This window comes from Ciconia boyciana, chromosome 19 (assembly GCF_034638445.1).
Source record: "Ciconia boyciana chromosome 19, ASM3463844v1, whole genome shotgun sequence".
In the NCBI taxonomy this organism is placed as follows: Eukaryota; Metazoa; Chordata; class Aves; order Ciconiiformes; family Ciconiidae; genus Ciconia; species Ciconia boyciana.
The window spans coordinates 1661942-1689165 of NC_132952.1; the positions used below are offsets into that span (position 1 = coordinate 1661942).

Here is a 27224-nt window from a genome sequence, read left to right on the forward strand (position 1 = left end):
GGACCCTCCACCCTTCTCTATAGGGGAACCGGGCAACAGCCCAAAATCAAACCCCAAACCACCCATTATTTTCTATAAGAGACTCTGAAATTTGCCCCAAACACCTATCTACCGCACTTTTTGTCTATAAGAACCCCCCCAAATCAGACATTTTACAAGCCCCAAAACACCCTAAAGCACCCCAAAATCATCACCCCCAGCCCGTCCTCCTGTGCCCAGGGCCGGATGGCTGGGAATCACCCAAATCATCGGAAACCCCCCTGAGAAATTGGAAAACACCCCAAAAAATCAGACGTCTGCCCCCCAAAAGTCAGAATTCCCCCCAAAAAATCAGAATCCCCCCAAAAAAATCAGAATCCCCCCCAAAAAAACGAGTCGGGAGCCACAGCGACCCTTACGCTTTATCTCTTGGATACTCTACGTAGAAAACGGGGCGGCTGTGCCGCCCCCCCTTTACAATATAATAAAGTAAGTAATAAAAATAATAACCCCCCCTTTTTTTAATTATTATGTGCACAAAAAATGGACTTTTTTTTTTTTATGCTCTTTCATGCACGGTTTCTTTAGCACCACGGTGAGGATCTGGAGCGGGATGGGTACCGGGAGAGGAGGACGGGAAGGGGTTGGGATCCCGGGACGCGGCCGGCGAAGGGGGGTCCCCTCCAGCTCAGCATCCGCCGCAGCTGCGGGCGCAGGATGCGACCACGGTTTGGCAGAGCCCGCTGGTGGCCATCACCCCGCACTTGGAAAACTTGTCGCGGCAGAGATCGGCTGCGGGGATAGCGGGAAAGAAATAATCCGTGGGTGTAGGAAAAACAGGGAGAAGCAGCCAGGGACCCCCCCCCCCACGGGGACGGGGACATGACGGTGCTGCACGATGCTGCTCAGCCCCCCCAAAATGGGATCCCAGTTTAGTCTGCTGGTTGCGGAGCGATGCCCGGAGCAACGTTTGGTCACTGGGATTTCCCGGCCCCCCCCCCCCACCATGGGAAAAGGGGTGACCCGAATGGGGATGACCCGAATTTGGGTGCACCCCCCCCCACCCCTTACCTCGCAGCAGCTCTTCGTGGGCGCACACGGTGCGGACGCAGATCTCTTTGTTGATCACGTAAACCCGGCGGAGGCTGGATGTGGAGGGGGGATAAAAAAAGATGGGGGGTTTAGTGCAAAAGCAGAGGGGGTCCCCAAAATACGGGGGGCTTTGGGGAAGCTCCCCCTCGCTCGCCTGTAAAAGCAGATCTCGTTCAGGCACTGCTTGCAGGGCTTGTGCACGGAGTAGAGCCTGGTGCAGGGGTATTGCTCCTCCCGGCAGTCTGCAAGGAGAAAAGGCAGCTGGTCTGGGAAATCCACGGGGGGAGGCCTGACGCCCCGGGGATGGGCTCAGCATCCACTCGACGCCTTCCCCCCACCGTAATTTTCGCCCTGGGCGTGAGCACGGCGGCACATCCTCACCCCGGCCGGGCTGCAAGGGAGGATGAACCCCCCCGGGGACGGAGGAGCGGGGACAAGCACTCACCGAGGGGTCCTGGCTCCGTGGGCTCGGTCTCGGGGGCAGCAGCTGTGGGGGGAGAGCAAAATGTGGGGGGAGCAAATTTAGGGATGGAGCACAAGCATCTCGCTGCCCTCTCCCCGGGCTTTAGGGCTGGAGCATCCTTACGCTGGCGCCTGTGAAGCTGCTCCGGGGGGGGCACACCTGGGCTAAGGGTGCAGGGAGGGATGGAGACCCCGAGCCCTGGGGTGGGGTGGGGAGGGGGCCGGCGGCTGCCACCCACCTGGGGTCGGGGCCGGCACGATTTCCTGCTGGGATTGCTGCTGGGACTGGTACCGAAACTGCTCCTCGGGGGCACGGGGGGTGACATCTGCAAGGAGAGAGACAGTGCGGGCACACCCCAAAAACCTGACACCCCCCCCCCATCCCGCAGGGGAACCACTTACCGTGATAGTCGTAGTAATCCTGAATTTCTGGGGAATTAAACAGAGAACAGAGCAGAGGCTGAGGATGGGTTTTAGGGAGAAAACACACCCCATCGGGGCCAGGACTTGGCAATGAGCTCCCCAAAATTTTGCAGCCGGTCTGAGTGATGGGAAAACACCCTCCAGCCACCCCAGGAGTGAACCTGGGCAACATCCCACCAGGGTTTTTATAAGCTTGATAAAGGCTTAATAAATAATGAGCATCGTGAGGAAGGGGAAAGGAGAGGCACGTGTATAAGGGAAGGTGTTAGGAGGAGGCTGGAAATCTGAGTGGCAGGGGAAAAAGGATGGAGCAAAGAGTATCAAAGCAGAAAGAGGCATCAGACCGATGTGTATTTGGCCAGAAAAAGCAAAATAAGGAAGGAAAAAGAGCGGGGAGAGAGGTGGGCGAAGCCCCTCGCAGTTCAGGGTGCTCTAACCTGATTGCTGGTCGTACTGGGAATATTGCACCGGCTCGGGGTAGGTGATGCCTTCAAACCTGCTGTACTGTCCCTGGACCAGGAGCGCTGCTGGGGAGACAGAGCGGGGGGAGAGGCATCGCCGTAAGGGGCACGGCCACCCCCGGCCCGGGGACTGGGGGTTCCCTGCTCCGCATCCCCCTCTCCAGCTTCACATCGTCCTCCAAAATACCGTCCCATAGCCGTCCTCAAGCAGGGGCACGCCGCCCGGAGAAGCGGAGGGAGAGGAAAGCGGGATGCTCGCTGACGGGGGACCGGCACCGGCCCAGGATTCCCACGTCACCCGGGTGCAGCCGGGGGTGATCCCAGACGACCCCGATGTCTTGCGGCACCCGGGTACCACAACCCCACCCGGAGAAGGGGCCGGCACCCAGCTGACCCCAGCGACGCTCCCGGTACCCGGGGGACCAGGGCGTCCCCCGCATCCCTTGCGGACACCCCGGGAGCAAACCCGCCGAGGATCCAGGGGGGCAAACGGGGTTCAAACTGAACGAGCCGACGTGATCACGCAGGCAGGATGCTTCGGGGGGGGATCAGGTCACCCCCCGTCCCCGGGGCGCAGCAGGGACCCATCCCCAGGACAGGCCGCGATGCCCCGCGGTCCACCCAGCCGCCGCATCCCTCCGCATCCTTGCAAGAGGCGGCATCCGCGGGCAAAGCGCTGCCGGGAACGATTGCGGGAGAGGACTTATCTTTTCTGCCCGCTACCCCCCGCGCTGCCCCCCTTCCCCGGGCTCCCTCAGCCTCGCCTGCTTAATGTTTTCCATCTGTTCGCTCGCCTTCGTGCCGAGCTGGTTTTGCCCGAAGTTTTCCTGGCTCCAGGCTCCCGGGTCTGTCACCTCCCTCCTCGTTTCCATCCCGCCTTTGCCAGCCCCCCAGGGGATTACAAATTTAATTTTTCTGGATGTCGTCCCGGTCTCGAGGTGCCAATTTGGTGCCACCCCATGGTGCCACCTCGACGTCCCCAAAGCAGGAGGGATTCGCTTGGTGCCAGACCCCTCGCACCCTCCGCACCCCCCAACCTAGAGCCGGTCCCAGCCTAAATACGAGCCTACGCTGGGGTTTGGGGTTAATTTTGGGGTATAACAGGCGATGAGGTGATGCTTGCAGGCACCCAAGCATCACTGGGGGTGGTGGCCAGCTCCTGGGCTTTAACGGGGTGTCACCTCGCCTTGGGGACCCCCGAGGGGGGGGCACTCACCTGGCAGACACAGCAAGAAGAGCCCCACCGCTCTCATCCTGACGGCAGCGATGGAGGAGCAGCGCGGGCCGGGATGCAGCCGGAGGAGTCTGGATGGGGCGGAGGGAAACACAGGGGGGTTAGCGGAGGGGGACCGCCGACCCCCAAACCCCTCGGTTCCCCATCCCCTGCAGCAGCCCCTCCCTGCCCCCCCCCAGCACGATGCCCCTCGCGTCTCTGCCTGAGATGCCCCAGGGGCTGGCTCAAAAAAAAAACCAAACCCCAAAACCCTAAAAAATAAAGAAACTTCCCCAAAAAAGGCAGGCTGGGCTTCCCGCCCCCAACCGCGCGCTCCTGGGGGAATCGCAAGGACCAAGCCCTGAAATATCCCGTGGGCAGGACGGGGATGAGAAATGCTGGGATGTCTGAATCACCGCCATGGGGGAAGAGATCCGGACACCCCCGGCGATAACAGACCCACGAGCCGGAGGTCTGGGGCTCCTTTCCCGGCGTTTTCAGCCCCGCTCCTTGGCTAAGGGCTTATTTTGGGGGTCCCTGCCGCCGGGGGATGCTGCGTTTGCTCGGGCATCCCCTAAATCCAAGGGGATGTGGAGATTTGGGGCGGGAAAAACTGCTTTCAAGAAAAATCCCGCGCCGGCGCTGGGGTTTGGCAGCCTCGGGCTCTCGCGGCTCCTTGGCGCTTTCCAAGCGGCGATTTGCATGTCGAGCGTCTGCTTTCCCCGGCGGGGAGACGGGCCAAGGCCGCTGTGCCGCCGGTGAGCCGGGCCCCCTTCCCCAGCGCGGGCTGGCAGGGACGCCGGCTGCCCTTCCCCCTCGTCCCAAGCCAGCTCCAGGGGGAAAACTGGGGGAAAAAAGAGAAATTCTCCCAAAAAACTCCTTCGAAATTCAACCGAACGCGTTTGGCTGTCGGGGTAAAGCACGTCGGCATTCCCGGCACGCCGAGATGCCGCAGGGATGGGGAACCCCTCCTGGCACCCCCGGCTCTGCTGCCGGAGCAGGGAAACTGAGGCACGGGTGGAGATAAGCCGAACCCATTGGTACCTCGGCCCTGCTGAGGGGGAACATCAGCCCCCCCGGCCAGGAGGCACCCGGGCACCCACCCCGGCTCCCGGCTCAGCCACAGCTGGGTGCAGCACCCAGGATGGGAACACAGCTCCAGCCCCAGCACAGCACGGGCCTTGCTGGGTTTAAGACCACACTGGGGAAGGGGGGGTCAATGGGACTGACGGCACCATCAGCAGAGCGTGGCACCTTCCAGCGACCATGTCCTCACCATCACCAAAGCATTGCCCCTTCTAGGGACCACGTCCTGCACCATCCCCATAGTGTTGCACCTTCTAGCCACCATGTCCTCAAGATCACCAAAGCGTAGCACCTCCTAGGGACCACGTCTTGCGCCATCACCATAGTGCTGTACCTTATAGCCACCATGTCTTCAAGACCGCCAAGCGTAGGATCTTCTAGGGACCTTGTCCTGCACCATCACCAAAGTGCAGCACCTTCCAGTGACCACATCCTGCACCATCACCATAGTGTTGCCCCTTCTAGCTACCATGTCCTCACCATCACCAAAACATAGCACCTTCTAGGGACCGTGTCCTGCACCATTCCCATAGTACAGCACCTTCTAGGAGCCACGTCTTGCGCCATCCCCATAGCGTTGTACCTTATAGCCACCATGTCCTCAAGATCACCAAGTGCAGCATCTTCTAGGGACCTCGTCCTGCACCATCACCAAAGTGCAGCACCTTCCAGTGACCACATCCTGCACCATCACCAAAGTGTAGCACCTTCTAGCCACCATGTCCTCACCATCACCAAGGCATAGCACCTTCTAGCCACCATGTCCTCACCATCACCAAAGTGTTGCATCTTCTAGCAATCATGCCCTTGCACCACCACCATAGTTACATCTTCTAGGCACCACATCCTCCTCCATCCCCAGGCTGGCAGGTACTGGAGTTGACAACTGACTTCCAGACGCTCCCCAGCTTTGGGAAAGCCAGAAAGTTGGTCCCTGCCTGAGCTGGGATCAGGTAACCAAGCTCAGCCAACAGTCAGAGTTTGGTGGTCCCAAACGAAGCGCCCAGCAGCGCTCCATCACCAACCCACGGCCGCACTTTGGTGGGACCCGGGTCCCTGCAAGCCCCATCTGCTTCCCATGGCGAAGGAAGACCCAGACCCGGGTTTAACCGAGGCCAAGTGTGTTTTGGGATAAAAGGGATTGCGCGGGGATGAGCCAGATCAACGTGCGGCTCTGGGCTTGGCGGGCGCTTGGCAGCGCTCCGGGAGGCTTTATCGAGCCTTAGCGGCTGCTGGCAGACCTTGGGTTTGGGAGACCCTGGGTCCTGGGCAGGACAGGGCTGCTACAGGGGGCTGGGGGGTTTGGGGCTACCTCGAGGTGGCAGAAAGGGGCTGTAGACGCCCGTCCCGACCTTTGTTGGTTCTCCAGATGCCAGGATCCTGTGGGATGCCAGCGCCAGTGTCCTGCGGCCCCAAATCACCCTGACCCGGCGGCTCGTATCCCACCCGGGACAGCTTGGGGCCAGGTGGACACCCACCTCCGGAGGCATCCCAAGCCGTCCTCCCATTGCTCCAGCGATCCCAAGGACACGACCGCACGTCTCAGGATTAACCTGCCCTGCCAGCCCCGTTTTTTCCCCAAAGCAATCTGCAAGCGCCCAAGGCTTCTCTCGAGGTCTAATTCCCCCTGAATTCCCCCCAGACTTGGAGATCTTGGACCGAGCTCGCAGGGTTTGGCTGTGGAACGGGGACAGACGGGTCACGTCTTCCCCCGATGGCGATGCCAATGTCTTCTCCTCCCGACGGAGGACACCGAAGCGCCCGCCGCCACCTCCAAACCCAGCCGGGAGCGATGCTGAGGGTCGCCGTGACATCGTCCTTAAACCCAAGGTCTGCAAAGAGGGGACGGGGCCACCTCCATCCTCCATCCTCCATCCTCCTCCTCCTCCTTCCCCACCTTTGGCTTCTCCTACCACCAAAGCAACCCGGTGAGGTGCCCGGGAGGGACCGAGGTGCCCCCCCGAGCTCCTCTCCCCTCCGTGCAGGGGTCCGGCGACTCCAACCGCGCCAGATGTTTTTGCAACTGCACATCTGGGAACAATCAACCCCGAAGAAAGAACACCACAGTCTCTCCCTTTCATTCTGCTAAACCCCACCTTCCCCCAGCCTTTCCCCCCTCCCCCAGCTATTTTTTTTCCCTTTTTCCTTTCTTTTCTTTTTTTTTTTTTTTTTTTTTTTTTTTAAGCTCTCCAGTTGCCAGAGAGTGGGAGAACAAAGGGAATATGAAAGGACTCAAATTTTTTTTGGCCCCCAACCAAAGGTAAAAAACTTCTTTCCCCCATCCCCATTTTCACACATTGCATTTTCGTTAGGGTCCCGGCCCCCCCCAGGGGGGGGATAAATAGAAATATTAAAATATCCCTGTCCTACAGCCTCTTTCCAGGATGGAAAAAAAAAAATACGGCTTCCTTCAGACGTTAGGGTATTTTTAGACTTCTTGAAGTGGTTAAAAACCTACTAGAACAGCTGTCAGGCTGCAAAGATGGGGTCCCCCCCCGCGGCCGCGGGCTCTTCAGCACCCCAAAAATAAGGTGGGTTTTCTTTTTATAAGATTAAAAGGTTGAAAACAGCTTTTGCGAGCTCGCCTGCCCCGGCCGAGGGAGTTTTTAAGGCCACTCTGCAGAGCCCCAAAGATGGGGTTCAGCCCCATCTGCCGGGGGGGTCCCCAGCATCCCGCCCGGGGGTGCAGGGGGCTGGGCGGGGGTCTCTGCCCTGGTCCTTACCGCTCGGGTGTTAGAGCTGGTCCTGCCCTTGCCCACCGCCTTGGTCTCTTCTCTCTGCTTTCAAAAACTCCGAAATGAGAGTTAAAAAAACCCCACACTCCTACCTCCAACATGGGGGCTCCGCTGGGTCCTAATGCCACACCTGAGCCGGCCCCTTCCTCCTCCCGAACTGCTGCCTGCTAGGGGGAAAAAATAATAATAATTTTAAAAAATCAATAAGCGCATATCGATGCATTGGTTGTCAGGGCTACGGTTTGTTTTGGTTTTTTTTCCAGCCGGATGAATTTTAAATTGATTGTAAAAGCGAAGGGAGAGGAGGATTTTGTGCAGCGCCGAGCACGCCAGCGCGGTTTAGGCTGGGTTTTGTGCTGCTGGAGGGCGAGATGAAAGGATCGTGTCAGGGCATTGCTCTATGATCTCGGATAAACCCCCAAAACTTTGGGATCCTGGGATCCCAATCACCCCTCCTGACTCCAAGCTTGGCATCAGCGCTCCATCTGCTCCCCGAGCAGCGAGGATGCTGCAACCCCACAGCAGATTTAAAGCTTTAATCCAGGATGGAGGCAAGAAAAAAAAAAAAATCCCCTTTTTTCCCACCCAGGCTGAGGATGCTGGAGCAGATCTGCAGCCCCTGCACGGCGGCGGAGCCAGCATTGCTGACCGTGGGGCCCTCTTTCCCCCGGCTCGCTGGCGGCTTTCCGGAGGACACAGGACGCTGGCTGCATCCCGGCGAGGCTGGGGATGCTCCCCTAAAACCCCGAGCCTGGCGGTAACGCCGAGCCCGACACTGGGGGTTAAAAGCCTGCAAATTTTAGGCATGTTCAAAACCAGCAATGGAGCAAATGGAGGGTGCTCGAGGGCTGGGATGGAGGGAGAAACTCTCTGGAGACGGCCGGCGGCATGCACGGGGACAGGGATGAGCAACGGGGAGGAGACGGCGGAGGTTTTTCACCCTTGGGGCAGGATTGCGCCCCATTGCGCCCCACTGCACCAAGCCCAAACCAGTTGCGCGAAGGTATGAGCATTTCTGCAGCCAGGAGGGGGTCTGACTGCTCCAAAACCGAGGAGAAGACACCGTTTCAGGCTAGGAGGAGAAGCAGAGGGGTTTTTAAGGTGCTCCCATCTCTTATCAAGCCTGGTTTTCCAGTCTGAAGGATGGAGAAAACCACCCAAACCGCTCCAAACACATCTAATAGCTGCTCCCAGAAAGCTCCTGCCTGCTCCGAAATCCAGCATCGTCCTCGTCCCCAGCCCTGTTAACCTCCAGCTAAGGGCAGGAGCTGCCTGTTAATAATTAAACGGACTTTGCAAAACCCCCTGAGGCTGGGAACACCCTGCAAAAACCAGCCAAGCAAAACACGCTGGGGGTGGTGGTGGGGAAACCGAGGTGCAAAGGGACCCGGGTCCCTTTTGCTTTTAAAATTGCCAAGCACAGGCAAAAATCTCCGAGGGTTGTGTGTGTTGTTTTTTTTTTTTTTTTTTAAGCTCAGGAAGCCTGGTTTAATAACTCAAGCCTTGGCTAGGATTTCAGGAAACCTCTTACCTCTGCTTGTGCCTCATTTCCTGATCTAATCCCCAGCTCCCGGAGGGCAGAGAGGCGCCGCTGGCGCTCGGAGGGGTTTAGACTTTCCATGCAGGCGAGTCCCCGCAAGAACCAGCCTTCAATCCAAGAGCCGGGCTCGGAGGCGACCGAAAAACCCTTGGAGGGCGATGCAGACAGCGCATCCCCCTCCCCGGGGATCGGCTCTTCCCCTTTCGGGATGCGGCATCTCCATCTACCGGCTTCTCCTCCGTTGAAGGAGCGAGGTTTTGCAGTCTTGGCGAGGACACCTGAGTTTTTCCAGCAATTATTATCATTTTCTAGGAAATTCCAGCTGGAAACAGGCTCAGGGGTTATTCACTCGCTGACGCTCAGTTTGGGCTGCTGAACTCCCAGCGGTGCCGTCCCTGGGTTCACTCTTTGCTTTGGGGCATCGAGGACAGCATCTTCCAGCCCAGATGGGGAACGAGGTGACCCTAAAACCTCTTTCACCTGCTCCCCTACTCCATCCGATACTCACCCGCGCCGTCAATGCCATCCGGCCCCAAGCAGTCCATCCACGCCAGGCAGCACAAGCAAGCGGTCAAGAAAATAGTGTTAATTTATTAGACAACACTCACGACAGCACCATACGGAAACCAAAAGCGGTATGTCACTCTCCCGACTGCATTTACGCCTCGATGCACTGGAGCAGAGTTAAAAAATAAAGAGATTTGGGTTTTTTAAATGCTACAAAGGTCCCGTCCAAAAGCAGAAGTGCTCTGCAGGAGCATTGCAAGCGGAGAGGGTGCCTGTGGCTGGTCCCTGGGCGTTGGGGATGGAGCAGCATCCTTGGCAAGCTGGGGACGGGGCGGTCTGTAAACAGTTCCTACACATCTAGGGCGGCTGCGGGGGAAGGCGGAGGGGGTTTTTTTCACAGTGAGCAGAGACACGAGGCTGGGGAGGGTGCCCTCGCCATGAGAAGATCAGGGACCCTCTTCTCGGTGGTTTTGACCAGCCAGGAGAGGAAAAGGGAGGTGGCATCCCCCCACAAAACAGTACCAGTGCCCAGCGCGGGGAGACGGGTCCGAGGCCGGCAGGGGAGCGGGAGAGGTCCTGGAGCAAGCGCTGAGCTGGACCATTTCTCCTCTTCTTCTGGACCTTCTCCCCCAGGTTGCTTCTCCAGCACCTCCTCCTCTCGGCCACAGCTGCGGGACCGGTACGTGCGGATCCACGACTGCGATGTTGAGGGTCTCCCCGCAGGAGGCTGCCCGCCGCATGCCTCGATTCACCAGGATAAATAAATAAACGACAGCATCCAAGGGCCGGTAGGCAGCCCTTGCCTGCAGAGCAGGCAGGAGGGAAGCCCGACGCGTGCTATCTCACGGCGATGGACATCTTGGGTGTAGCGAAGAGCGGTTCGTTAAGCGGCGGCCAGGACGGCTGCTGCTGGCTCAGCTCCTTCTCCAGCCTCTTGAAAAGCTTCTTGGATGCTTTCTTTCGGCGCAGCTTGCGGAGGCAGCTGAGCAAGCCGTGGTCCAGGGCAGTCTGCAGCAAAGATGGGGGGGGAGAACAGGTTTTGGGGAGGCTGTGGACCTCAAGGAAAGGGCAGAGCCGATGCCAAGGTGAGCCCTGCTCCCTCCGTGCCCACGGCTCCTGGAAAAGGGGTTGCTCAGACAGACCCAAAAGGACGACAGGCGTCCCTCGTGCCCAGCGACCACCCTGGGCTGACCTACCTCCAGCACGAAGGCGGCAAAGAAGTTGAGGGCGGCGATCCCCAGCAGCAGCAGCTTGAAACTGAAGTCGTCGATGCCCTGCAGCTTCAGCAGGGTTTTGGGGAAGCCCAGAGGGTAGAGGGTCAACCATATCATGAGGCCAAAAAGGATGATGAGGACTACCAAGAAGAGCACTGAGGGTGAGAAGGAAGAGGGTTCAGGAGAAGGATGAAGGTTTGATGTCTCTCTTCATCCACGTGGCCGGCATCATCCTCACCGTTGGTGTAGAGCGGCTCCCGAAATGGGTACCCCTTGGACATGGCGACGGCCAGGATGAGGTACTGGAAGCCCGTGACACAGAAGAGGACCGTGTTCTCATAGTTGGGCAGGTTTTGGGGAGCCATCACCGTGCTGTTAAGCGGCACGTACCTGAGCCAGGCAGGGGAGAAGGCAGGGGGTCAGACGAAGCGAGAGGCAAGGAGAGGGTCTAAACGCCGACCCCTTGTTCTCCATGAGCCATTCGCTGCAAGGTGGCTGGACGCGTCCTTGATGCCAGCTGGCGGTGGCCAAGACCAAGGACAAGCACCCGGGCTTCGCTGCAATCCTCTGCGCTGTTCCCATCGCTAAACCCACGTGAAGCCAGGCCCCTTACCAGCTCTGCGAGACCGTGACGAAGTAGCCGAGGACTTGCACGGTGATGAGCAGAGCCGTCTGGAGCAGCAGGCTGCCCAGCACGAGGACACTGATCAACGTCCCTTGGGGACGCTCCGCTCCCAGCTCCTGGGCAGGACCGGTCCGACCCATCAGCACTGCCACAGTGGTGGTGATGATCAGGTCGAAGAAGAGGAACTGGAAGTCGCTCAGGTTGGTGTTGATCTGGGAAGGAGAAACCACTCGCTCGCAGCTGCGAGGACCCGTGGAGGGGCTGGGAAAGGGTCACGGGTTAAAACCCAGCCGTGACAAGGTGACCTGAAGGCATCCCTGAGCATCGCAGGCATTCGGGCACCCGCGGGACTGACCGTGTAGAGCAGCAGGACGGACACGAACTGCACCAGGCTGTACAGGGCCATGTACTTAAAGACGCTGAAGGAGGTGACCAGGGAGCACCTGCCCTCCCTGCAGAGAGAAAGAGAGATTCACCCACCAGCCACAACACCCCTTCCACGAGCTGTCCCAAAGAGGGGACAGAGGCACTCGTGAGACCCCCACCTTGGTTTTTATCCCCCACCACATGGCTCCCACCAGCTCACCGGATGACGGTGGGCACGCACTCGATGTTGGCCATGCGGGAGGTGAACGGCGAGGCCACCGACGCCTCCGCCTCCGACAGCGAGATGCCCACGTCAGCTGCCTTCAGAGCTCCGCAGTCGTTGGCGCCGTCCCCGCACATCCCCACACAGTAGCTGCGGCGAGAAGGGATGCGGTATTTCATGAGAGGATGGGGGAAAAACCCTGGGTCTTCAAGGCTGCACCCCTGTATTTAGCATAACCCCACATCTGGGAGAGGGCAGGATGCGATTTCGCAGCTGCCGACCACTCCGGCACACAAGAGGTGTCTCGGGGCAGAGGACTAACCCCCTTGCCCTCCTCCGTCCCCCATCCCTTGGGGCTGGAGGGGCTTACTTGAGCTCTTGCAGGCTGCACACCAGATGAGCCTTCTGGTCAGGCGACATGCGGGCGAACACAGTGGCTCGGATGAGGATCTGCAAAGAAGGGAAGGCTCCGTGTTCGTGTCACAGCACCCTGCATCCCTGCGTACCTGGGTATTTTGAGCTTTACCAGCTCAGCAGGGCAGAGGGTATCTTGCACCGGGAAAAAAAACCCCTCGGGGCATTTTGTTTTGGAGCTGTGAGGCTGCAGCAAAAAGCCCCGGCGAGGTGAACCTTGCCGCAGGATTCCCTGCCGTCGGACTCACCCTCGGCAGCAGGTCGGCGAAGTGCTCGCAAACCACAGCGAAGGATTTGCCGTTCAGCGCGAAGTGGCAGGGCTGCGGCTGGAGGAAGCAGCCGTCCCGCTGGTGCAGACCCTGCCAAGGAAAACAACTCCTTTTTCTGCAGCAGGGCTTCGACTCGCGCTCAAATCCCTGCTGAGCCCCTGGGCAAGGGTCTGAACCGGCATCCTCAACCCACATGGAGCAGGAGGTAGAGCAGCTTCCCCGAAACCTCAATGTCAGGCATATAAATGATGGTATTTTGGATAAAAAGCTTGTCTGACCGAGCCCTTCGTGCCAAGCCTGGAGCAGGACCTGAGCAGCACGGTGCAGGCTGCATCCGATGAGGGCGTCTGGAGCATCAGCTCCAGCCTGGTGTGCTCCCGGGGAGAAACAGGAGCAGGTTATCTTCTCCTAAAGGAGGCATTTAATAAGGGGCAGAGTCGCACCCATAATTGCCTCTAAGGGTAACGATGCTGGGAAAAGAGAGTCCTGCAAGGTGACTGGCAGTTCGGGCTTTACAAAACCCACCGAAACGTCGCCCGGGGACTCACCTCCGGCTGCTCTTCGCCCTGGGAGTGCTCGGCGAGGGTGAATTTCAGGGCGGCGGGTTTGTCGTGGCTGGGTGGGGAGGCGTTGACGAAGATCACCCGCTCTTTCGGCTCCACCATGCGGCAGCCCTTGGCCACGTTGACGGCCGTCAGCATGTTGTCTCCTGCAGCGAGAGGCAGCGGGGCTGAGTAACCACGAGCGGCGTTTGCCGGCCAGCGCTGGCAGGGGCTCGCACGGCTGCAAGCCAAGAAGAGCAGCTCAAACCCGACGCATCTCCTCTCCCAGCCACTACAGCCACGTTGGGGGTCCCTTTGCTTCACCAAAGGGGGGAGAGCTCCAAAATCTCCTTTCTGCCCTCCCCCAAAGAAAGGCAGCAGCTTCAAACCCTGGCAGCGCTGCTTGCCTTGCTGCAAAACACCCCAAGGCGACTCCTACGTCCCCCCCGTTAGCTGTGCAGCTCAGGCTGCCCACGAAACATCGATATTTATGTGATCAGCGCTGAGACAGTGAGCGGTTTTGCTGTTTAAGCCGCCTGCTCCAGGTCTGTGGGTTCACGTGCATCCATGAAAAAGCAGCCTGCACCCCTCCACACCTTGCCTGCTGTGAGCCCCCCGGCAAGGCAATGCAAACGAGTAGCGGGGATGCACAAAAACAGGGTCCAGGAGTCCTCGCCGTGACGCCCAGCTGCTTCAGGCCACCGATTGCTGGTGGAGAAACCCTTCACCCCTCGCACAACGTCAAGGGTCATCCGTGTCCCATCTCTTCCCCGAGCCCGGCGTTGGCGTTCCCGTTCCCCTCCGCAGGGTCACCTGTCACCATGACGGGGCGGATGTTGGCGTTCCTCAGGAGGTGAATCACGGGCGCGGACTCTGGCTTGAGGACGTTTTTCATGACGAGGAACCCCAGGAAGGTCAAGCTGCTCTCCACAGAGTCCCTGGTGGGATACAACGAGCCGTTCAACAACCGTCTTCAACAGGAGGCAGAGTGGATCAATTGGTATAAACAGCTAAAAATCCATCTGGGGGGCAGCCAGCAGCCGCCTTAGTATGGGGTAGGGTTTAATTCCTTGCAGGCTGCTAGGACGGGGCAAGCAAAGCATCCCGTGAAACCCTCAGAGCAAAGGAGATCTAAAATGGAGAAAGAAGTTGTTGGCACCAACCTGGGGAGCTGCAGGGCCTCCTCGAAGGTGGTCACTGTGCTCAGGGGTTTGCAAGCCAGACCCAAGACGCGGAAGCCATCCGTGGTGTAGTGTCGCAGCGTCTGGGAGAAATCCAGGGGCACTGCCAGCCGGGAGGGGAAAAGCCAGGTCAGAACGGGTCCTGAACGCACCCGGGCTGCGTCGACCCGGCAAGGGGGGCCGGGGCTCAAGCTCCCAAAGGACTGAAGGGCTCTGGATGCTCATCCAGACTCCCAGCCCCTTCCCTGTCTTCTGGCTCCTGTTTCCTTCCCCCCACGTGACTGGAGCTAAGCCAAAGCCCCGTCCCTCTGGGAGCCGCCCCGCAGCATCACCGAGGATAACCCCCTGTGGCGATGAGCTGCAGGGATGCAGACAAACGTCGGAGCAGCAGGACCAGCCGCTTCTCAGCTGGGGAGCGATAGCAAACCGCCGTCCCCCGGCACGTACCCGTTTCCTTCCTGCAAAGGCTGGCCACCATCTCCGGCGCACCCTTGACGCAGACACGGGCCGAGGCTTCGCCAGGCAGCTTCACCAGGACGCTCATCCTCTGCAAGGAGGAGGAGAAGGGGAAACGCCGGAGGATCCCCACGGGCGACCGGTGCTTCTGCGGAGGAGAGGGAGCGGGTGTCAGGGCCGGGCAGGAACTCCGGGAGGTACAAGCTCTCCAGGGGCTGTGAAGCACAAGCACCCTTTGAGGGAGCAGACCCAGTGACTTGGGGAACCTGAGCCACTCCGGTCCACGAGACCTACCCTGTCTCGTGGCTGTTCTTCCTCGGGCGGAGGTTTCATCACAGCCAAGACCTTCGTCCCAAAGTGCTGGAAGGCGGGCAGCTCACCTTCCTCCTCCTCCATCATCTCCAGGCGCTGAAACCAAGGCAGATGCTGAGATGGCAAAGCCCTGCCTTGCAAGCCCCAAGCCCCATCCACCCCATAGCAGCCCACGGACGGTTTCAAACACCCCCGCTCGTGGCAGAGCAAGACGCCTGCCACCTCCCTCTTTATAGATACACAGCCTTGCCCGCTGCTTGTCCTACCCAGCCGGTGGACTCCACCATCTTGAGGTCCACGGGATCCCCAATGGGTTGTGCCCGCAGCAGCGAGATGGTGTGGCAGGCGGCCAGGGAGTAGAGCAAGGGACCGGCGGGCAGGCAGCGGGGCTCGTGGACGATGGGCATGAAGTGGTTGTTCTCCAGTGGCACCACCCCCCAGACATCCAGACCTTCCTCCGTCAGGGTTCCCGTCTGCGGGGAGAGCGTGGTGGGTCCAGGCCAGTCCCCCGAGTCCTGGAAACCGCGGTCCCACGGCACTGCCCAAGACTCACCTTGTCGAAGCAAACCAGGCGGATCTTCCCGCAGAGGTTGATACGGGGAGGGCTGATGCAGAAGATGCCGTGTTTCTTCAGCCTGTTCTGGGCGTAGATGGTGCCCACCGTCATGGCAGCCGGGAGAGCGGGGGGCACGATGACAGTGACGAGGTCGAGGGCACGGATGATGATTTGCTTCACGGGGACCTGGCAGGCGAGGAGGAAGAGGGGTGGGCATCCCGACAGCCCTCACCCATCTCCACCCGCAGCACCAGCCTGTGCTCGAGGATTCACCAGCTCCAACAACCCTACCTGGTTTTTAACCAAGATGAGGATGCTGTACAGCGTGCCGATAAAAGCTGCGTGGGAGGGAGAATGGGCTCGGTTACAAAGCAAAACAGACGAAGGGTGGGTTCAACCATTTCAGAGGAGTTCGGCTGCTCCCGGCCATGCCTCCACGCTCAGACGTACCCAGGACGGCGAGGAACAGGACGAACTTCACAGCATCCTTGTAGAACTTGAAGCTCACGGGTTTGGGGTAGAGGATGGAGCTGATGAGATCCCCTTTGGCCGTGCAAAACCCTGTGGGAGAGGGGCAGAAGGTAGGCACGTGCAAAGTCACCGCTCCAAAGGACGTGACTTAATCCTAGTTTTCCCTTCAATGCCGTTACCTGTGCGGGTCACCACGGCCAGCGCTTCTCTGCCCACGTAGGACCTGGCTTGGATGACCTGCGTCCCGCAGAACAACGTGTGCCGCCTGTGCTCCTCGGGGGAATAGATGGTGCCGGCTGCCTGGCTGCCGGCCGGGAGAGGGGTTTTCATCACCGGCACGCTCTCTCCTGCGGTGAGGAACATCATGGAGGGAGGTTTATCACCCTGGGTGGCCAGGATCCAACCGGCCTGGATGGGAAGGGGCTGCCGTAGGGCCACTGAGACACGAGGCTCGTCCTCTCCCCCAAAATCCCCAGCGAAAGCCGGGGCGGCGGAGGCGTGCAGCCCACTGGGTGCCGGGGCTCTCACCCGTCAGCATGCTCTCGTTGACCATGCACTCGCCCGTCAGCAGCGCGGCATCGCAAGGGACCAGCATCCCGTCCGCAGGGAGGCTGATGCAATCGCCCGGCACCAGGTCTGCGGAGCTCACCACCGTCTCCTCTGGAAAAGAGCGCGGCCGTGCTCAGACACGTCACCCCGGCACCGTCCTGAACGGAACGGCTTCGTGCCTGGAGCCTTTGCCCGTCGCGGGCATCACGCTCACCTCCGCTGGGGCGACGGACTCGGACACTGACCGACATCCTGGCCATGTTTTGCAGCGTGGCGCTTTGCTGCAAGGGAGGGAGCGGTTAGCAGCCACCCAAGGGCAGCCCAAAAAAGCACAGCAAAGCATCCGTGTAAAACAGGTCTCGAAGGCTCGGGACTGCGGACGAAGGACAAGGAAACCTGCCCCACCGTTGGAGTATGGGCTGTCCTCGCCCAGCTGGGCTCAGAGGGAGTTCAGCATCAGCACAGAGGTCAAACAGCATCAGGAAACAGGCTACTCCACTAGAGCTGCTTGTCCCAAATACACCCACCACCAACCTTCCTTGTCTCGTAGAGGGACAACCCTAAGGAGATGGTGGAGATGAGGAAGATGCAGGCAGCGTAGTAGTAATAGGCATCGCAGACCCACAGCACGATGCTGAACACTTGGAAGATGTAGAAGGGATTGAGCACCTGGAAGGGAACAAGGAGAGAGAGCAGGTTTGGGGGGGAGAGCTTCCTCCAGCCCATCGTGAGACCTCCAGGTTCCTTGAGGGACAACTGCTTACGCAGAGGAGAAGCTGGCCCTTCCCTGGGGCTGGCGATGGACTAGCTGCCTTCTCACAAACCCTCCGTCCTCCCCAGCTTTGCTTACGGTCGCTACTCCTGAGGATGCTCAGCCACCTCTGCAGCTACCTGGGGATGCCCCTGTCTGAGCTAAGAGGCAGGACGGGTCCCCTCCACAGCTCTACCAGCTCTGCCCAAGCTGCTTCTCCTAAAGTCCTCTCCTCCCCACCAGAGAGGAAGGGCCCACAAAACACTTGCAGTGAGGGACATGGGGAGCAGGGGAAGGATCTGCCCCGGGACAACTCGCTCTTCTGAAGCACGGCCTGTAGATGCACACCTCCTCCACCAACAGCCTCGCGTAGGACTTGACTGGCACCTCGATGAGGTTCAGTCCGTAGATCTTCCTTCTGCAAAGGGGAGAGAAAAAGCAAGAGGGAAGCAAATGCTTGCTAGGGAAAAGCTGCATTTCCAACTCGAGGGACCCTCACGCTGCCTGGACCTCCGCAGGAGCCCGGTTACGTGGAGAAGCCAAGCCAGGGCAACCCAGCACACCGGCAATCCTCTGTTTTGAGGTCTGGGTGCAAGAAAAACAACGTACTCCAGAATGTGCTAGCCCCTGGAAAGGCCTCATCCACGCTCTCCGGGTGTCCCATGAAGCTGCAAGGTCCCTACCTGGTGTTGTGGTCTTGCTGGTTGAGCCCAGCCTGGCAGAGGTGGAGGTCTGCGCAGGTCCAGCCTTCATCCAAGACGCTGGCAAGCCCCAGGGGAAAGAAAAATGGAGAAACGGAGTCAAAATCAGCACCGTTCTGGCCCAGCAGAACAAACACCCCGTCCAAGTCCTTGGTGACAAAAAAACCCCCCTTTGGGAAAGGGAGAGCATCTTGTTCCTCGGCATCCGCCGCAGCTCGCGGCCGCCAAGGAGCGGGAACAAAAGGGGCACAGTTCGGAGAGCGGCGAGCGGCACAGCGCGGTGGGCACCATCCGGCACGGGGTAGCTGCCAAACTACTTCGCCCGGTTTCCTCTGCCCACAAAGACGGGCAACATCAACAACCTGGGGGGAGAGCCGTAGCTTTCCCCGACCCAGCGCCCCAGGGATGGTCTCCAAAGGCTTTGCAGCGTGGAGAAAAGCTCCGGTGCGGTTATGCGACTTCCAGCCAGGTCAGGATTATTCTGGGGGGCTGAGGGGTGAAGGAGAGCAGCAGAGAGATGCAGAGAGGATTGCTGTGGCAGAAGGGACAGAGAAATACCTGACTTTGCAGTATGCCTGTCGCCGTTCGATCCAGATGTAGCGCATGCCCTCGAAGAGATAGTACCGCAAGACATTCTTCTGAGCAGAGCAGGATGGAAAAAATAAGGTGTTAGCGGGACACGAGGGCAGCCCACGCCAAGAGAGAGGATTTACGGGGCGGAGGTGGGAAGAGTCGCTGGCATTACCTCTTCCTTCTCATGGAGCTGGATGGTGTCCCGGCTCTCCTCCTCATCCGACACGCCGATGGCGATGCTGGTCCTCCGGTCCTCCAGCCTGGCCCCGGGGTGATGCTCCAGGCTGCTCGGGGTGGAAAACCAGGGGTCAGTCCCTGCCCATCCACCAGCGCTGCTGCAAACGCCCCCCTCCCTCAAAGCCAAAAGCAGACGCGAGCCCCTGCCCGCCGGCATGGCCGCGGGGCCACGGCCATGAGCCCGGCTCACCTGCCCTCGCCCAGCGCCTCCGTGCGCACGCGGGTGGTGAAGCACTGTCCGAATCGGTCCTAAAACACAGGCACGGGTCTGAGCAGGGGGAAATGGGGAGCTCCCTGCGTGTCCCCCCTGCTCCTTCAAACGGGGACAGTGCTGCAAGCAGGCAGGGAGTCCCCGGCCACCCGTCCCAGGTGACGGCTGGGTTTCAGGGACAATAAAGAGAAATACAAAGCCAGGCTGGCCGCTAAGGAAGGGGAAAGCGCAAAATTGTTCCAGGAATAATAATTATTCCTGGAATAATTTGGCTTTGGGGTAGCGCATTGCTTGGTGAAAGGAGATGTCAAACACAGTTAGGGAGGGGAGGGTGACAAGCAGCAAGGAACATGCCCAGGGCCCTTCTGGGAAGCCAGTGGCAGAGCCCAACCTCAGATCCTTGGGTGCCCTGGACCCCTCCGGGGACTTACTCTGATGATGACCCAGTCGGCCTGGCCAAGGGCACAGGGCTTGCACTTTGCCTGCACCTCCAGGCTCGGCTTCCAGTGGAAGAGGACGAGGAGCAGCCCTGCCGTCAGCACGGAGCAAGTGTGGCACAGGGCCACCCGCCACGTCTTGGTCTGGTAGCCCGTGACCTCCTGGAAGAAAGGAGGTCACCTTTACGGGGATGCTTATTTATAAAATAAACTGAAATTATAATTATCAAGCATCTAAATCCTAAATTGATAAAAGCCCTGAGCAACCTGGTGTGATTTAACACCAGGCAGGTGACAACCAAGTAGCTCTGGGGCTGGAAAACCCCCGTCTCGTGCCGGTGTTGCAGATAACACACGGCTTTTGTGCCAACCCTTCCCGAGCGCGCCTTCCTCCCCGCGGCGAAGCCCTCGGACCTACCATGCAGGATTTATCGGCGTCTCGCTGCAGCGTCCCGTACCCTGGCCGCTGGTTCCCCAGCAGCCTGCTGCTGTCTGCAAAGTCAAAGAAGGGGGGGGGGGGAAATAAGGGGAGCTGATCCGAGGGGTTATTTGGAAGATGCCATGGTGATGGGGTCCCAGCTGCAGCGATTACATCCCCGGATCAGTCCCAGAAGGTGGCTGGACTCGGTGTCCCCTCTGCCATCCACCCCAGCTCCCGGCAGAGCTGCTCGGAGCCGCCGCCGCTGTGCAGGGGGACGCTGCGGGCACGGGGCACCCCAGCACTGCCTGGTCACCCTCCCGCGGCACGTGACGGTCAGGCGAACGATGCCAAAGGAGCCCAGGGAGAAAAGCTGGCACAAAACCAGCGGCTTAGCAGCCGGGGGAAGGGAGCAGGGCTGGTGCGGAGCCAGGTCAAGTGCAGGGAGAGCTCTCCCAGCCACTTTTCACACTTGTTTGCTCCTTGTGTTTCCCCCTGCGCGGAGGACGCGGCCACAAAATTTGCTTTTTGCAGTTTTAATGATGCCCAGCGTGGCTCAGCACCTCCGATTGCCACCGGTCTCCGCTGCACCCCGATGCCCAGCCTGGGAGACGGGGATTGCCGGAGGCATCACCGTAATCATCCCAGGTGGGATTTTAATCATCACCCTCCGTCCCACAAAGCTGAATCCCCTTATCCCCTAAATCCACTCTGAATTACACACCGTGGCGTCCCAACTCCAGGATCTTAAAGCAGCAGTGGGGAGATAACTAGTGGCACAAACGCCAACCCAAGGTGCCAGTTCCCACCCTTGGAGCCGGCAGATAATTTCCTGGTTGGGCCAGGTTCAGGTTTCCAGACAGGCTTAATGATTTATACGCCGGGTGGGAGCTCGGGCGCGCATCCGCCACCGGAAAAGCCACCCCAGCTGGATTCCTGCTGCTCCCCAGTCTGACCCCAAAGCTCGTCTGCAGGTGACAAAAACAATTAATTAAAATCATCCCCTGGTTTTGATGACCACCGGGGACAGGGTCTCCATCTCGCCCAGCGACCCAGTGGGCAGCCAGCTCCCAAAACGCGGCCGGTGCCACTCCAAGGGAGAAGTTTTGGGTTGGGGAAGGGGGGTACGAGCCCCGGGGATGGTTTATTAAAACAAAAGCCCTCCCAGGAGCCAAAAGAAACGGCTGCAAAGCTCGCCAAGGGCCCGCGAGGAGGGGAGACGTCAGATCTCCCCGCTGCTTGCGAAAAGCATCGATTCCAGGTTAAAGGAGGCCGGCAGCGGGCACAGGAGGGCGAGGAGGAGCGTGTGCCGCCCTTCAGAAGAGCAGAACAAAGGAGAGGGCGAGGGGGTGCCTTGCACAAAGGCTTTTCCCTGCAGGGTTTGCAGGAGGGGGAAAGTATCGAAACAACCTGAAAGCAACCCAATTTGCTTTCTGGCACCTCCCCAAACCAGGCTGGGTAGCAAGAAGCAGAGCCCACCGCTCCGCCTGAACAACCAAATTATTACAACCAAATTATTAGCAACAACCAAATTATTACGACTTTCTTGATCCTGTAAGCAGCAAATCTTTTGGAGGAGCGCACCAGCCCGGCTGCAACTGGCTCTGTCCTGCAGAGCCGCGGCTCTTGCACAACCCCATCCCCGTCGCCGTGGGTTTTCTCACCTCCCGCTCCCATCCCGGCTGCTCCCCAAAACATGGCGAGCGAGAAAGGGCTCTCGCCTTGACTCACCATGCCTTACCCCACCGGTTGCGCAAGCGGAGCCGTCCCCGGTTGGGATGGGATCGGTACAGCCGTCATCGCCTGCCTGCCGGCAGACGTGTCCGGGAAGCATCGGGCCCCGGCGGAGGGGAGGGCAGAGCACCACGAAGCTGCGCTACCAGTTTGCATCGTGGCGCAGCGGCCACACCTCGTTGGCAAACACGGCGCAGGGGCACCCGGCCGTCCCTCCTCCGGCTCCCAAAGTAGGGGGGTTTTACCCCTGAGCTCATCTGGAGAGCCCTGGGAAGAGATTTGCTTCTCTCTCTGCCGCTAAAGGGGGATTAAGGCGGGGATAACAGCCGGGAGCGGCTGCAAACTCAGGGAGGGGTGGGCGATGCACCAGCCCGGCTTGCAATGGGGAGAGGGGAGCCGCGATTCCCCGCTGACGCCGGGTTCGCACAGCCAAAACGCTGCCTGAAGTCCCCGCAGCTGCCTGGCTCCGAGACGAGTTCGTGCCCTGTCTCGCACCTTTCAGAGAACCACGCGCGTCCCTGCTGTTGAGGTTTCGGGGAAAATCGGGGAGAAAGGTGCTCAGGACGCCCTGGCATCTAGCACGTGTCCCAGCAGGGGAAGATGTACCCTCTGACAACCAGAAAGCGGAGCTGGAAACCTCGAGCCCACGCATCCCACGGCACTGAACACCCCTCCGCAAAGCAGCCCCAGCCCTGGTTGGGGACTGTTTGTGAACGCCAGCGCCGGTCCTCGCCCTGAGATTCTGCCCCGAGATGCAGCCTTTCTCCCCAGCAGCACACATACCCCCAAAGCAGGTGCAAGCTGGTCCCAGAGACCTCCACAAGCTCATTTTGCAGCCACAGCTCTTCTACCGGCACCTTTCTCAAAACAAACAAACCCCAAGGGGACTTTTAGATGTCCCTCCGCTCTCGTGGTCCCTGCTGGATGCTCAGGGCTTCCCCACCAGTGTCCTCCCTCCCTCCATCACCTTCCATCCCTCCATCGTCTCCCATCCAGCTATCCCCACGTGCGAGCTAGAGGTTGCATGCAAGAAGAGGAAGGTCCACCCAGGGAGGTTCTGCTCCAGCCAGCAAGGTCTGGTGCTGTCTGGTCGATGGGATGGGGCTGGCAAGGTCAATCCAGGCCCTTGGAGACAGAGAAATGAAAAATCAGGAGGAGACAAAAGGATGGAAGGAGGGATAAGGAAAGGAAAACGGCGTTTGGGTCACGTAGGCCAAGATTTAACTCATGAGGATCTTTCAGAGCAGCCTTCAGGCTTTAGTTTGGGATGGGAGATGTCACGGCCGGCTGCAAGCCCAGACCCAGCCAGGGGTTTAGATGAGATGGTGTCGATTCTCCTGCCCTTTCCACCAAGCCAACATAAACTCGTCCGTGCGAGCCAACTGGAGAGAAACACGTCACCCTGCCCACCAGAGCAAACGTGTTTTACCAGGCAGCCTGCCCCTACCCAGACGTCGTGGCATCCGCAGGGGGAGCGCAGCCAGAAAAACGCCCCAAGGCTGGAAGAAACAAAAGGGCTAGACGGGCTGGATACAAGGTGGGGACGGGGAAGGCAGGGATTCAGGCTCTGCCGTTGCCGGTAACCCCGGGGAATCGCTCTCATGTACCAAACCCTCGAGATAGGCGAGAAAATAAAGTCCTTGTCCATGAGGTGCCCTCCCAGCAGCCCTGTCCACCTCAAACTGGTTTTGGTTTGGATTGGTAGGGAAGGGTCATTCGTGGGGAGGAAGCCAGCAGCACGGCCGGCGTTTGCTTCGCCACGTGCTGACGACACCGACTGAGGCAACGGCGGTCAAACCCTTCCGGCAAGGCGGGTTTCTCCCCCACCCCAGGCAGGCATCGCCCTGACCTCTCCTGCGCCCGGTTTTGCAAGACCTCGCCGTACGCCAAAACCACCTGCCAAGCTGGAGAAAGCGCCCAGTGGCTTCAGAGAGCATCCTTGCTTGGGCAAGCATTGGCAAAAGGGGGGGAAAAAAGGTTGTTTAACTCCAAACCCCACATTTTCCCCAAACTCTGGTTAAATAGAGGGCTCCTACCTCCCTTTGGGAGAGAAGGGCTGTGCTCCTCGCAGTCCATCCCTGTTTTGGTGTGTTCAGCCAGGATTAGAGCATCTCCTGCCTCTCGAGCCACCCTCCCAGGCTGGCAGCCTTAAACCTGGGTACCCTTAAATTAAGCAGCACAGGGAAAAAAAGGAGTGAGGTTTAACCCCCGAGTGCTGCTACGCTGCAGATCTGGAGCAAAAGATGAGCGAAGGGGGTCTGAGGGGCTCTGAGCAGGGTCAGCACGGTGACAGGGACCACGGTGGCAGGGACCATGGCCACGGCACAGCCGGGCAAGCCCTGCGGAGCCGAGGCCGGGCACACAAAGAGCCCTCCGCCAGGCAGCCGGCCACCGCGCGGTCACACTCCTCCCTTTCCTACCACAAAGCTTTTCCTCTCTCGCCCCCGCGCCACCTTCGAGAAACTCCTTTGCACCGACCGGGGCAAATTTGAAAGGAAACAGGCAAAGGTCGCACGGGCTGAGCCACTTCCGTATGCCCTGGAATGAGAAACGCTGCCGACGCGAGGGATGCAGGGCACCTCGAATGCTTTCTCCAGTGCGATATCGCATTTCTCAGCCTCTTCTGAACGCCTGGGATGCCTTTTTCCCACTGCCAGCCTCGACCCTGCAAAGGCCTCAGCTTTAAGCCCACGCTGCGGTCAGCAGCGATGCCAATTCAAGGCTCGACATCGCATTACCCGACATCGCGTTACATCCTTTACCGGTGCCAGAAAACCCCGGGATTGCTCCGCTCATGGGGTCAGAAAGGCAACGTGGTCCTTTGCAACCGTAACATCCACCCCCGTCTCCACGATATCGACTGTAGGACGCCGCAAAGGGATGCTTTGCTCCAGCCGCAGACCCCGACAAGCTCGGAGCCTCCCCAAACGCCGAGTCGGAGCAATCTGCTTGCAGGGAAGCAGCACCCGGCGGGCTGCAGGGATTCAGCCGTGGGGTTCGGTGCTCTCGGAGCATCCCACAGCGACGCCCAAGTTTTGTTTCCCCACGTTTCGCACGGATTAATCGGCGCACGCCTTAGCGCAGAGTCTCACACACCGATGTCGGCGGGAGCGAGGCCGAGAGCTCGCGTCCCGACGGGATGCAAAGCAAACGGCAGTTCTGCCGTAGCGAAGCTCGGCTAAAGGCTGCAGCATCCCGCGACAGCAAAAGCACGAACCTGGGTGGCCGCGGCCTCACAGAGCATTTTCCAGACCCACAGCACCCCGGGCAGGCAGGGGAGCAGGGGTGCTGGGGGACATCACCGCGCTCCCCACCCCAAATCTGCGATCCAGGGAGGGGGCAGCACCCCGCTTGGCACCGTCCCCTGCTCCTCCTTCTGCAAACCTTGCTGGAGGGGAAATAAAGCAAAATAAAGCAAAATAAAGCGAGGCTGCCCCCCCCCCCCCCCGCACCTTGCGTGCAGCCTCCCCGTCCTGCACAACCCATCGCACAGGCACGGCTGAGGGGGGGATGAGTGCAACCCGCGGGGCCCACGCAAAATGCAACCGTGGGGCCATGCACAACGCAACCCCCGGGGGGCCGTGCACGATGCAACCGAGGGGCCACGCACAATGCAACCCCCGGGGGTCACGCAAAACACAACCGTGGGGCCACGCACGATGCAAACCCCCTGTGGCCACGCAGGCAGCGCAAACCCCGGAGCTGCCGGATGCGAGCCGGGGGCCGTGCACGCCGCACACCCTGTCCCCCCCCACGCGTGGGCCCCTGACCTGAGCTCATGGCGGGCGTCACCCGTGGGCCGGGGTGCGGGGCCCCCCGGGGCCGGAGCCCCGCGCGCACCCAGCTCGCGGCGCGCGGCGGAAGGGCGGCGCGCGGGGGCTGCTGGGACTTGTAGTCCTTCACCACCCCCCACCCCCCCCAGCCCCCCCCCCCCAAAAAAAAAAGAGCAAGGAACCGCCCCGGGTGCTGCCATCCCCACGGGGCTCTGCACCCCCTCCGAGCAGGGCTCTGCCCCACGAGGGGGGGCTGCACCCCCCCCCAACAAAATACCCGGGGTCCTGCCCCAAAAAGGGCTTCGCACCTCCACATCTGCAATGAAATGCAGGGGGTTCTGCCCCCAAAAAGGGCTTTGCACCCCCACATCTGCAAGGAAACGCTCGGGGCTCTGCCCCCAAAAAGGGCTCTGCACTCCCACATCTGCAAGGAAATGCAGGGGGTTCTGCCCCCAAAAAGGGCTCTGCACCCCCACATCTGCAAGGAAACGCTCGGGGCTCTGCCCCCAAAAAGGGCTCTGCACCCCCACATCTGCAAGGAAATGCAGGGGGTTCTGCCCCCAAAAAGGGCTTTGCACCCCCACATCTGCAAGGAAATGCAGGGGGTTCTGCCCCCAAAAAGGGCTCTGCACCCCCCCTTTTCTCCCCCTTCCTGCACACCCCTGCACACTCCCCCGGGGTGGGGGGTGTGCGCAGCTCCCGCTGCAGCAAGACTCCCTCCCTCTTGGAAAGTGGCAGCAAGGGGGATTTTGAACCGATAAGCAGGTGCAGAGCCCAGTAACACCCTCACACCAACCCCTCCAGCCAAAGCTCGGCTTTTTGGGGCTCCAGTTGCTGCACAACCACTGCCAGCAATACCCAGCACCTGCACGAAGGGCTGCCCCTGCCCACCACCACCACGCTCAGCTGCAGCCAAAAAGCCAACGTTCTCCCCTCTGTACCCATCCTTGCACAAACGAGTTTTGTTTTCTTTCACAGGAAGGGAGATAAAGCCAACGTTTGCTTGGGATGTGCCTCGGGTAAAGCCCGTGCTTCCTCCGTGAAGCGGATTTTGTTATCAGAACAGAAAAAACCTCAGCCAGCGTGGCAACAGGCGAAGCAGCGAAGGGCTGCCCTCGGCTCCTCTGCACCCTGCTGCGTTTCCATCCAACTCTTCTCAGCAAGCATGCCTAGTTTTTAAATAAAACAAGGCCAAAAAATCCAGTTTGTGTTAAAAAACCCCCATGTTTTTTAACGAAAGCATAGTGGGAGGGGAGGAGGGGGATCACGAAGCTCTTTTTATTCATCCCGTTGATGGGAACTCCTTGGATTTGAACAGGGAGATGAGCTGAGGAAGCACAGGGATGCAACAGATACAGAAATATCAGTATCACGGGACTGACCACACACCCCTGCTGTCTAACACCAGCAGCGGGGTCTTCTCCATCACAGGACCCGCACCCAGGGCTCACCCGTCCTCAACCGCGGCTCACTTGAGACACAGAAAATAGGGGCAATTCAGTGACATGGAAGAGCAGCCCGACACACGTGGATTTTAAGTGTTAAATAGCTGACCTATGGAAGTCCACGTCACATAAGCTCTCAGGAATGAAGATGTTAGCTCCAGGAAAAGAAGTATTTCTGTAAAGGAGAATTAAGAGCACAACATCAGCTTGGCTTCGACACACTCACAAGGCTCCCTTACTGCAGGATAAAGAAACGTATGGAAAATCT

At 59.6% G+C, this 27224-nt stretch overlaps 2 protein-coding genes across 9 annotated transcripts; both read right to left on the reverse strand.

The window, feature by feature from the left end:
- Positions 1-389: 389 nt before the first annotated feature.
- On the reverse strand, positions 390-10244 carry MFAP2 (microfibril associated protein 2). The gene is made up of 11 exons (XM_072883827.1): positions 10021-10244; positions 8983-9269; positions 7440-7618; positions 3634-3722; positions 2394-2483; positions 1936-1962; positions 1773-1859; positions 1517-1558; positions 1226-1313; positions 1051-1124; positions 390-771 (listed from the first exon to the last, which is right to left on the reverse strand). The coding sequence occupies exons 2-11, from the start codon at positions 9070-9072 to the stop codon at positions 668-670; spliced, it is 870 nt and encodes a 289-aa protein (XP_072739928.1). The 5' UTR covers positions 9073-9269; positions 10021-10244; the 3' UTR covers positions 390-667.
- Positions 9563-25601, reverse strand: ATP13A2 (ATPase cation transporting 13A2). 8 transcript variants are annotated; one of them, XM_072883821.1, is made up of 30 exons: positions 25509-25601; positions 20005-20078; positions 19581-19748; positions 19129-19187; positions 18874-18985; positions 18687-18766; positions 18111-18188; positions 17776-17845; positions 17211-17345; positions 16891-16957; positions 16656-16787; positions 16307-16474; positions 16107-16217; positions 15948-15994; positions 15654-15842; positions 15367-15573; positions 15083-15196; positions 14780-14936; positions 14315-14435; positions 13965-14089; positions 13158-13318; positions 12803-13017; positions 12589-12724; positions 12297-12376; positions 11924-12076; positions 11693-11789; positions 11326-11549; positions 10951-11102; positions 10695-10867; positions 9563-10506 (listed from the first exon to the last, which is right to left on the reverse strand). In XM_072883821.1, exons 1-30 carry the CDS (start codon positions 25516-25518, stop codon positions 10336-10338), a joined length of 3786 nt encoding a protein of 1261 aa, XP_072739922.1. In that variant the 5' UTR covers positions 25519-25601; the 3' UTR covers positions 9563-10335. The 8 variants fall into 8 exon arrangements, with proteins under 8 accessions (XP_072739922.1, XP_072739921.1, XP_072739920.1 ...); XM_072883820.1 differs by lacking the exon at positions 25509-25601 and adding an exon at positions 23775-25112 and having other exon boundaries at positions 18687-18763; XM_072883819.1 differs by lacking the exon at positions 25509-25601 and adding an exon at positions 23775-25111.
- Between the last annotated feature and the right edge of the window lie 1623 nt (positions 25602-27224).

What these genes read in the sequence shown, in the direction of transcription:
- MFAP2 (XM_072883827.1), bottom strand. Translation starts at nt 9,072, where the DNA reads ATGGAAAGTCTAAACCCCTCCGAGCGCCAGCGGCGCCTCTCTGCCCTC. An exon ending in CCAGCTCTAACACCCGAGCG is followed by an intron (nt 3,723 to 7,439) that starts GTAAGGACCAGG and finishes CGCCCCATCCAG; the next exon opens with ACTCCTCCGGCTGCATCCCG. An exon ending in CTTCTTGCTGTGTCTGCCAG is followed by an intron (nt 2,484 to 3,633) that starts GTGAGTGCCCCC and finishes CTGTCTCCCCAG; the next exon opens with CAGCGCTCCTGGTCCAGGGA.
- ATP13A2 (XM_072883819.1), bottom strand. Translation starts at nt 23,814, where the DNA reads ATGGACTGCGAGGAGCACAGCCCTTCTCTCCCAAAGGGAG. An exon ending in AGCTCCATGAGAAGGAAGAG is followed by an intron (nt 18,767 to 18,873) that starts GTAATGCCAGCG and finishes TGCTCTGCTCAG; the next exon opens with AAGAATGTCTTGCGGTACTA. An exon ending in TGCTCTACCTCCTGCTCCAT is followed by an intron (nt 12,725 to 12,802) that starts GTGGGTTGAGGA and finishes GCCCTGCTGCAG; the next exon opens with AAAAAGGAGTTGTTTTCCTT.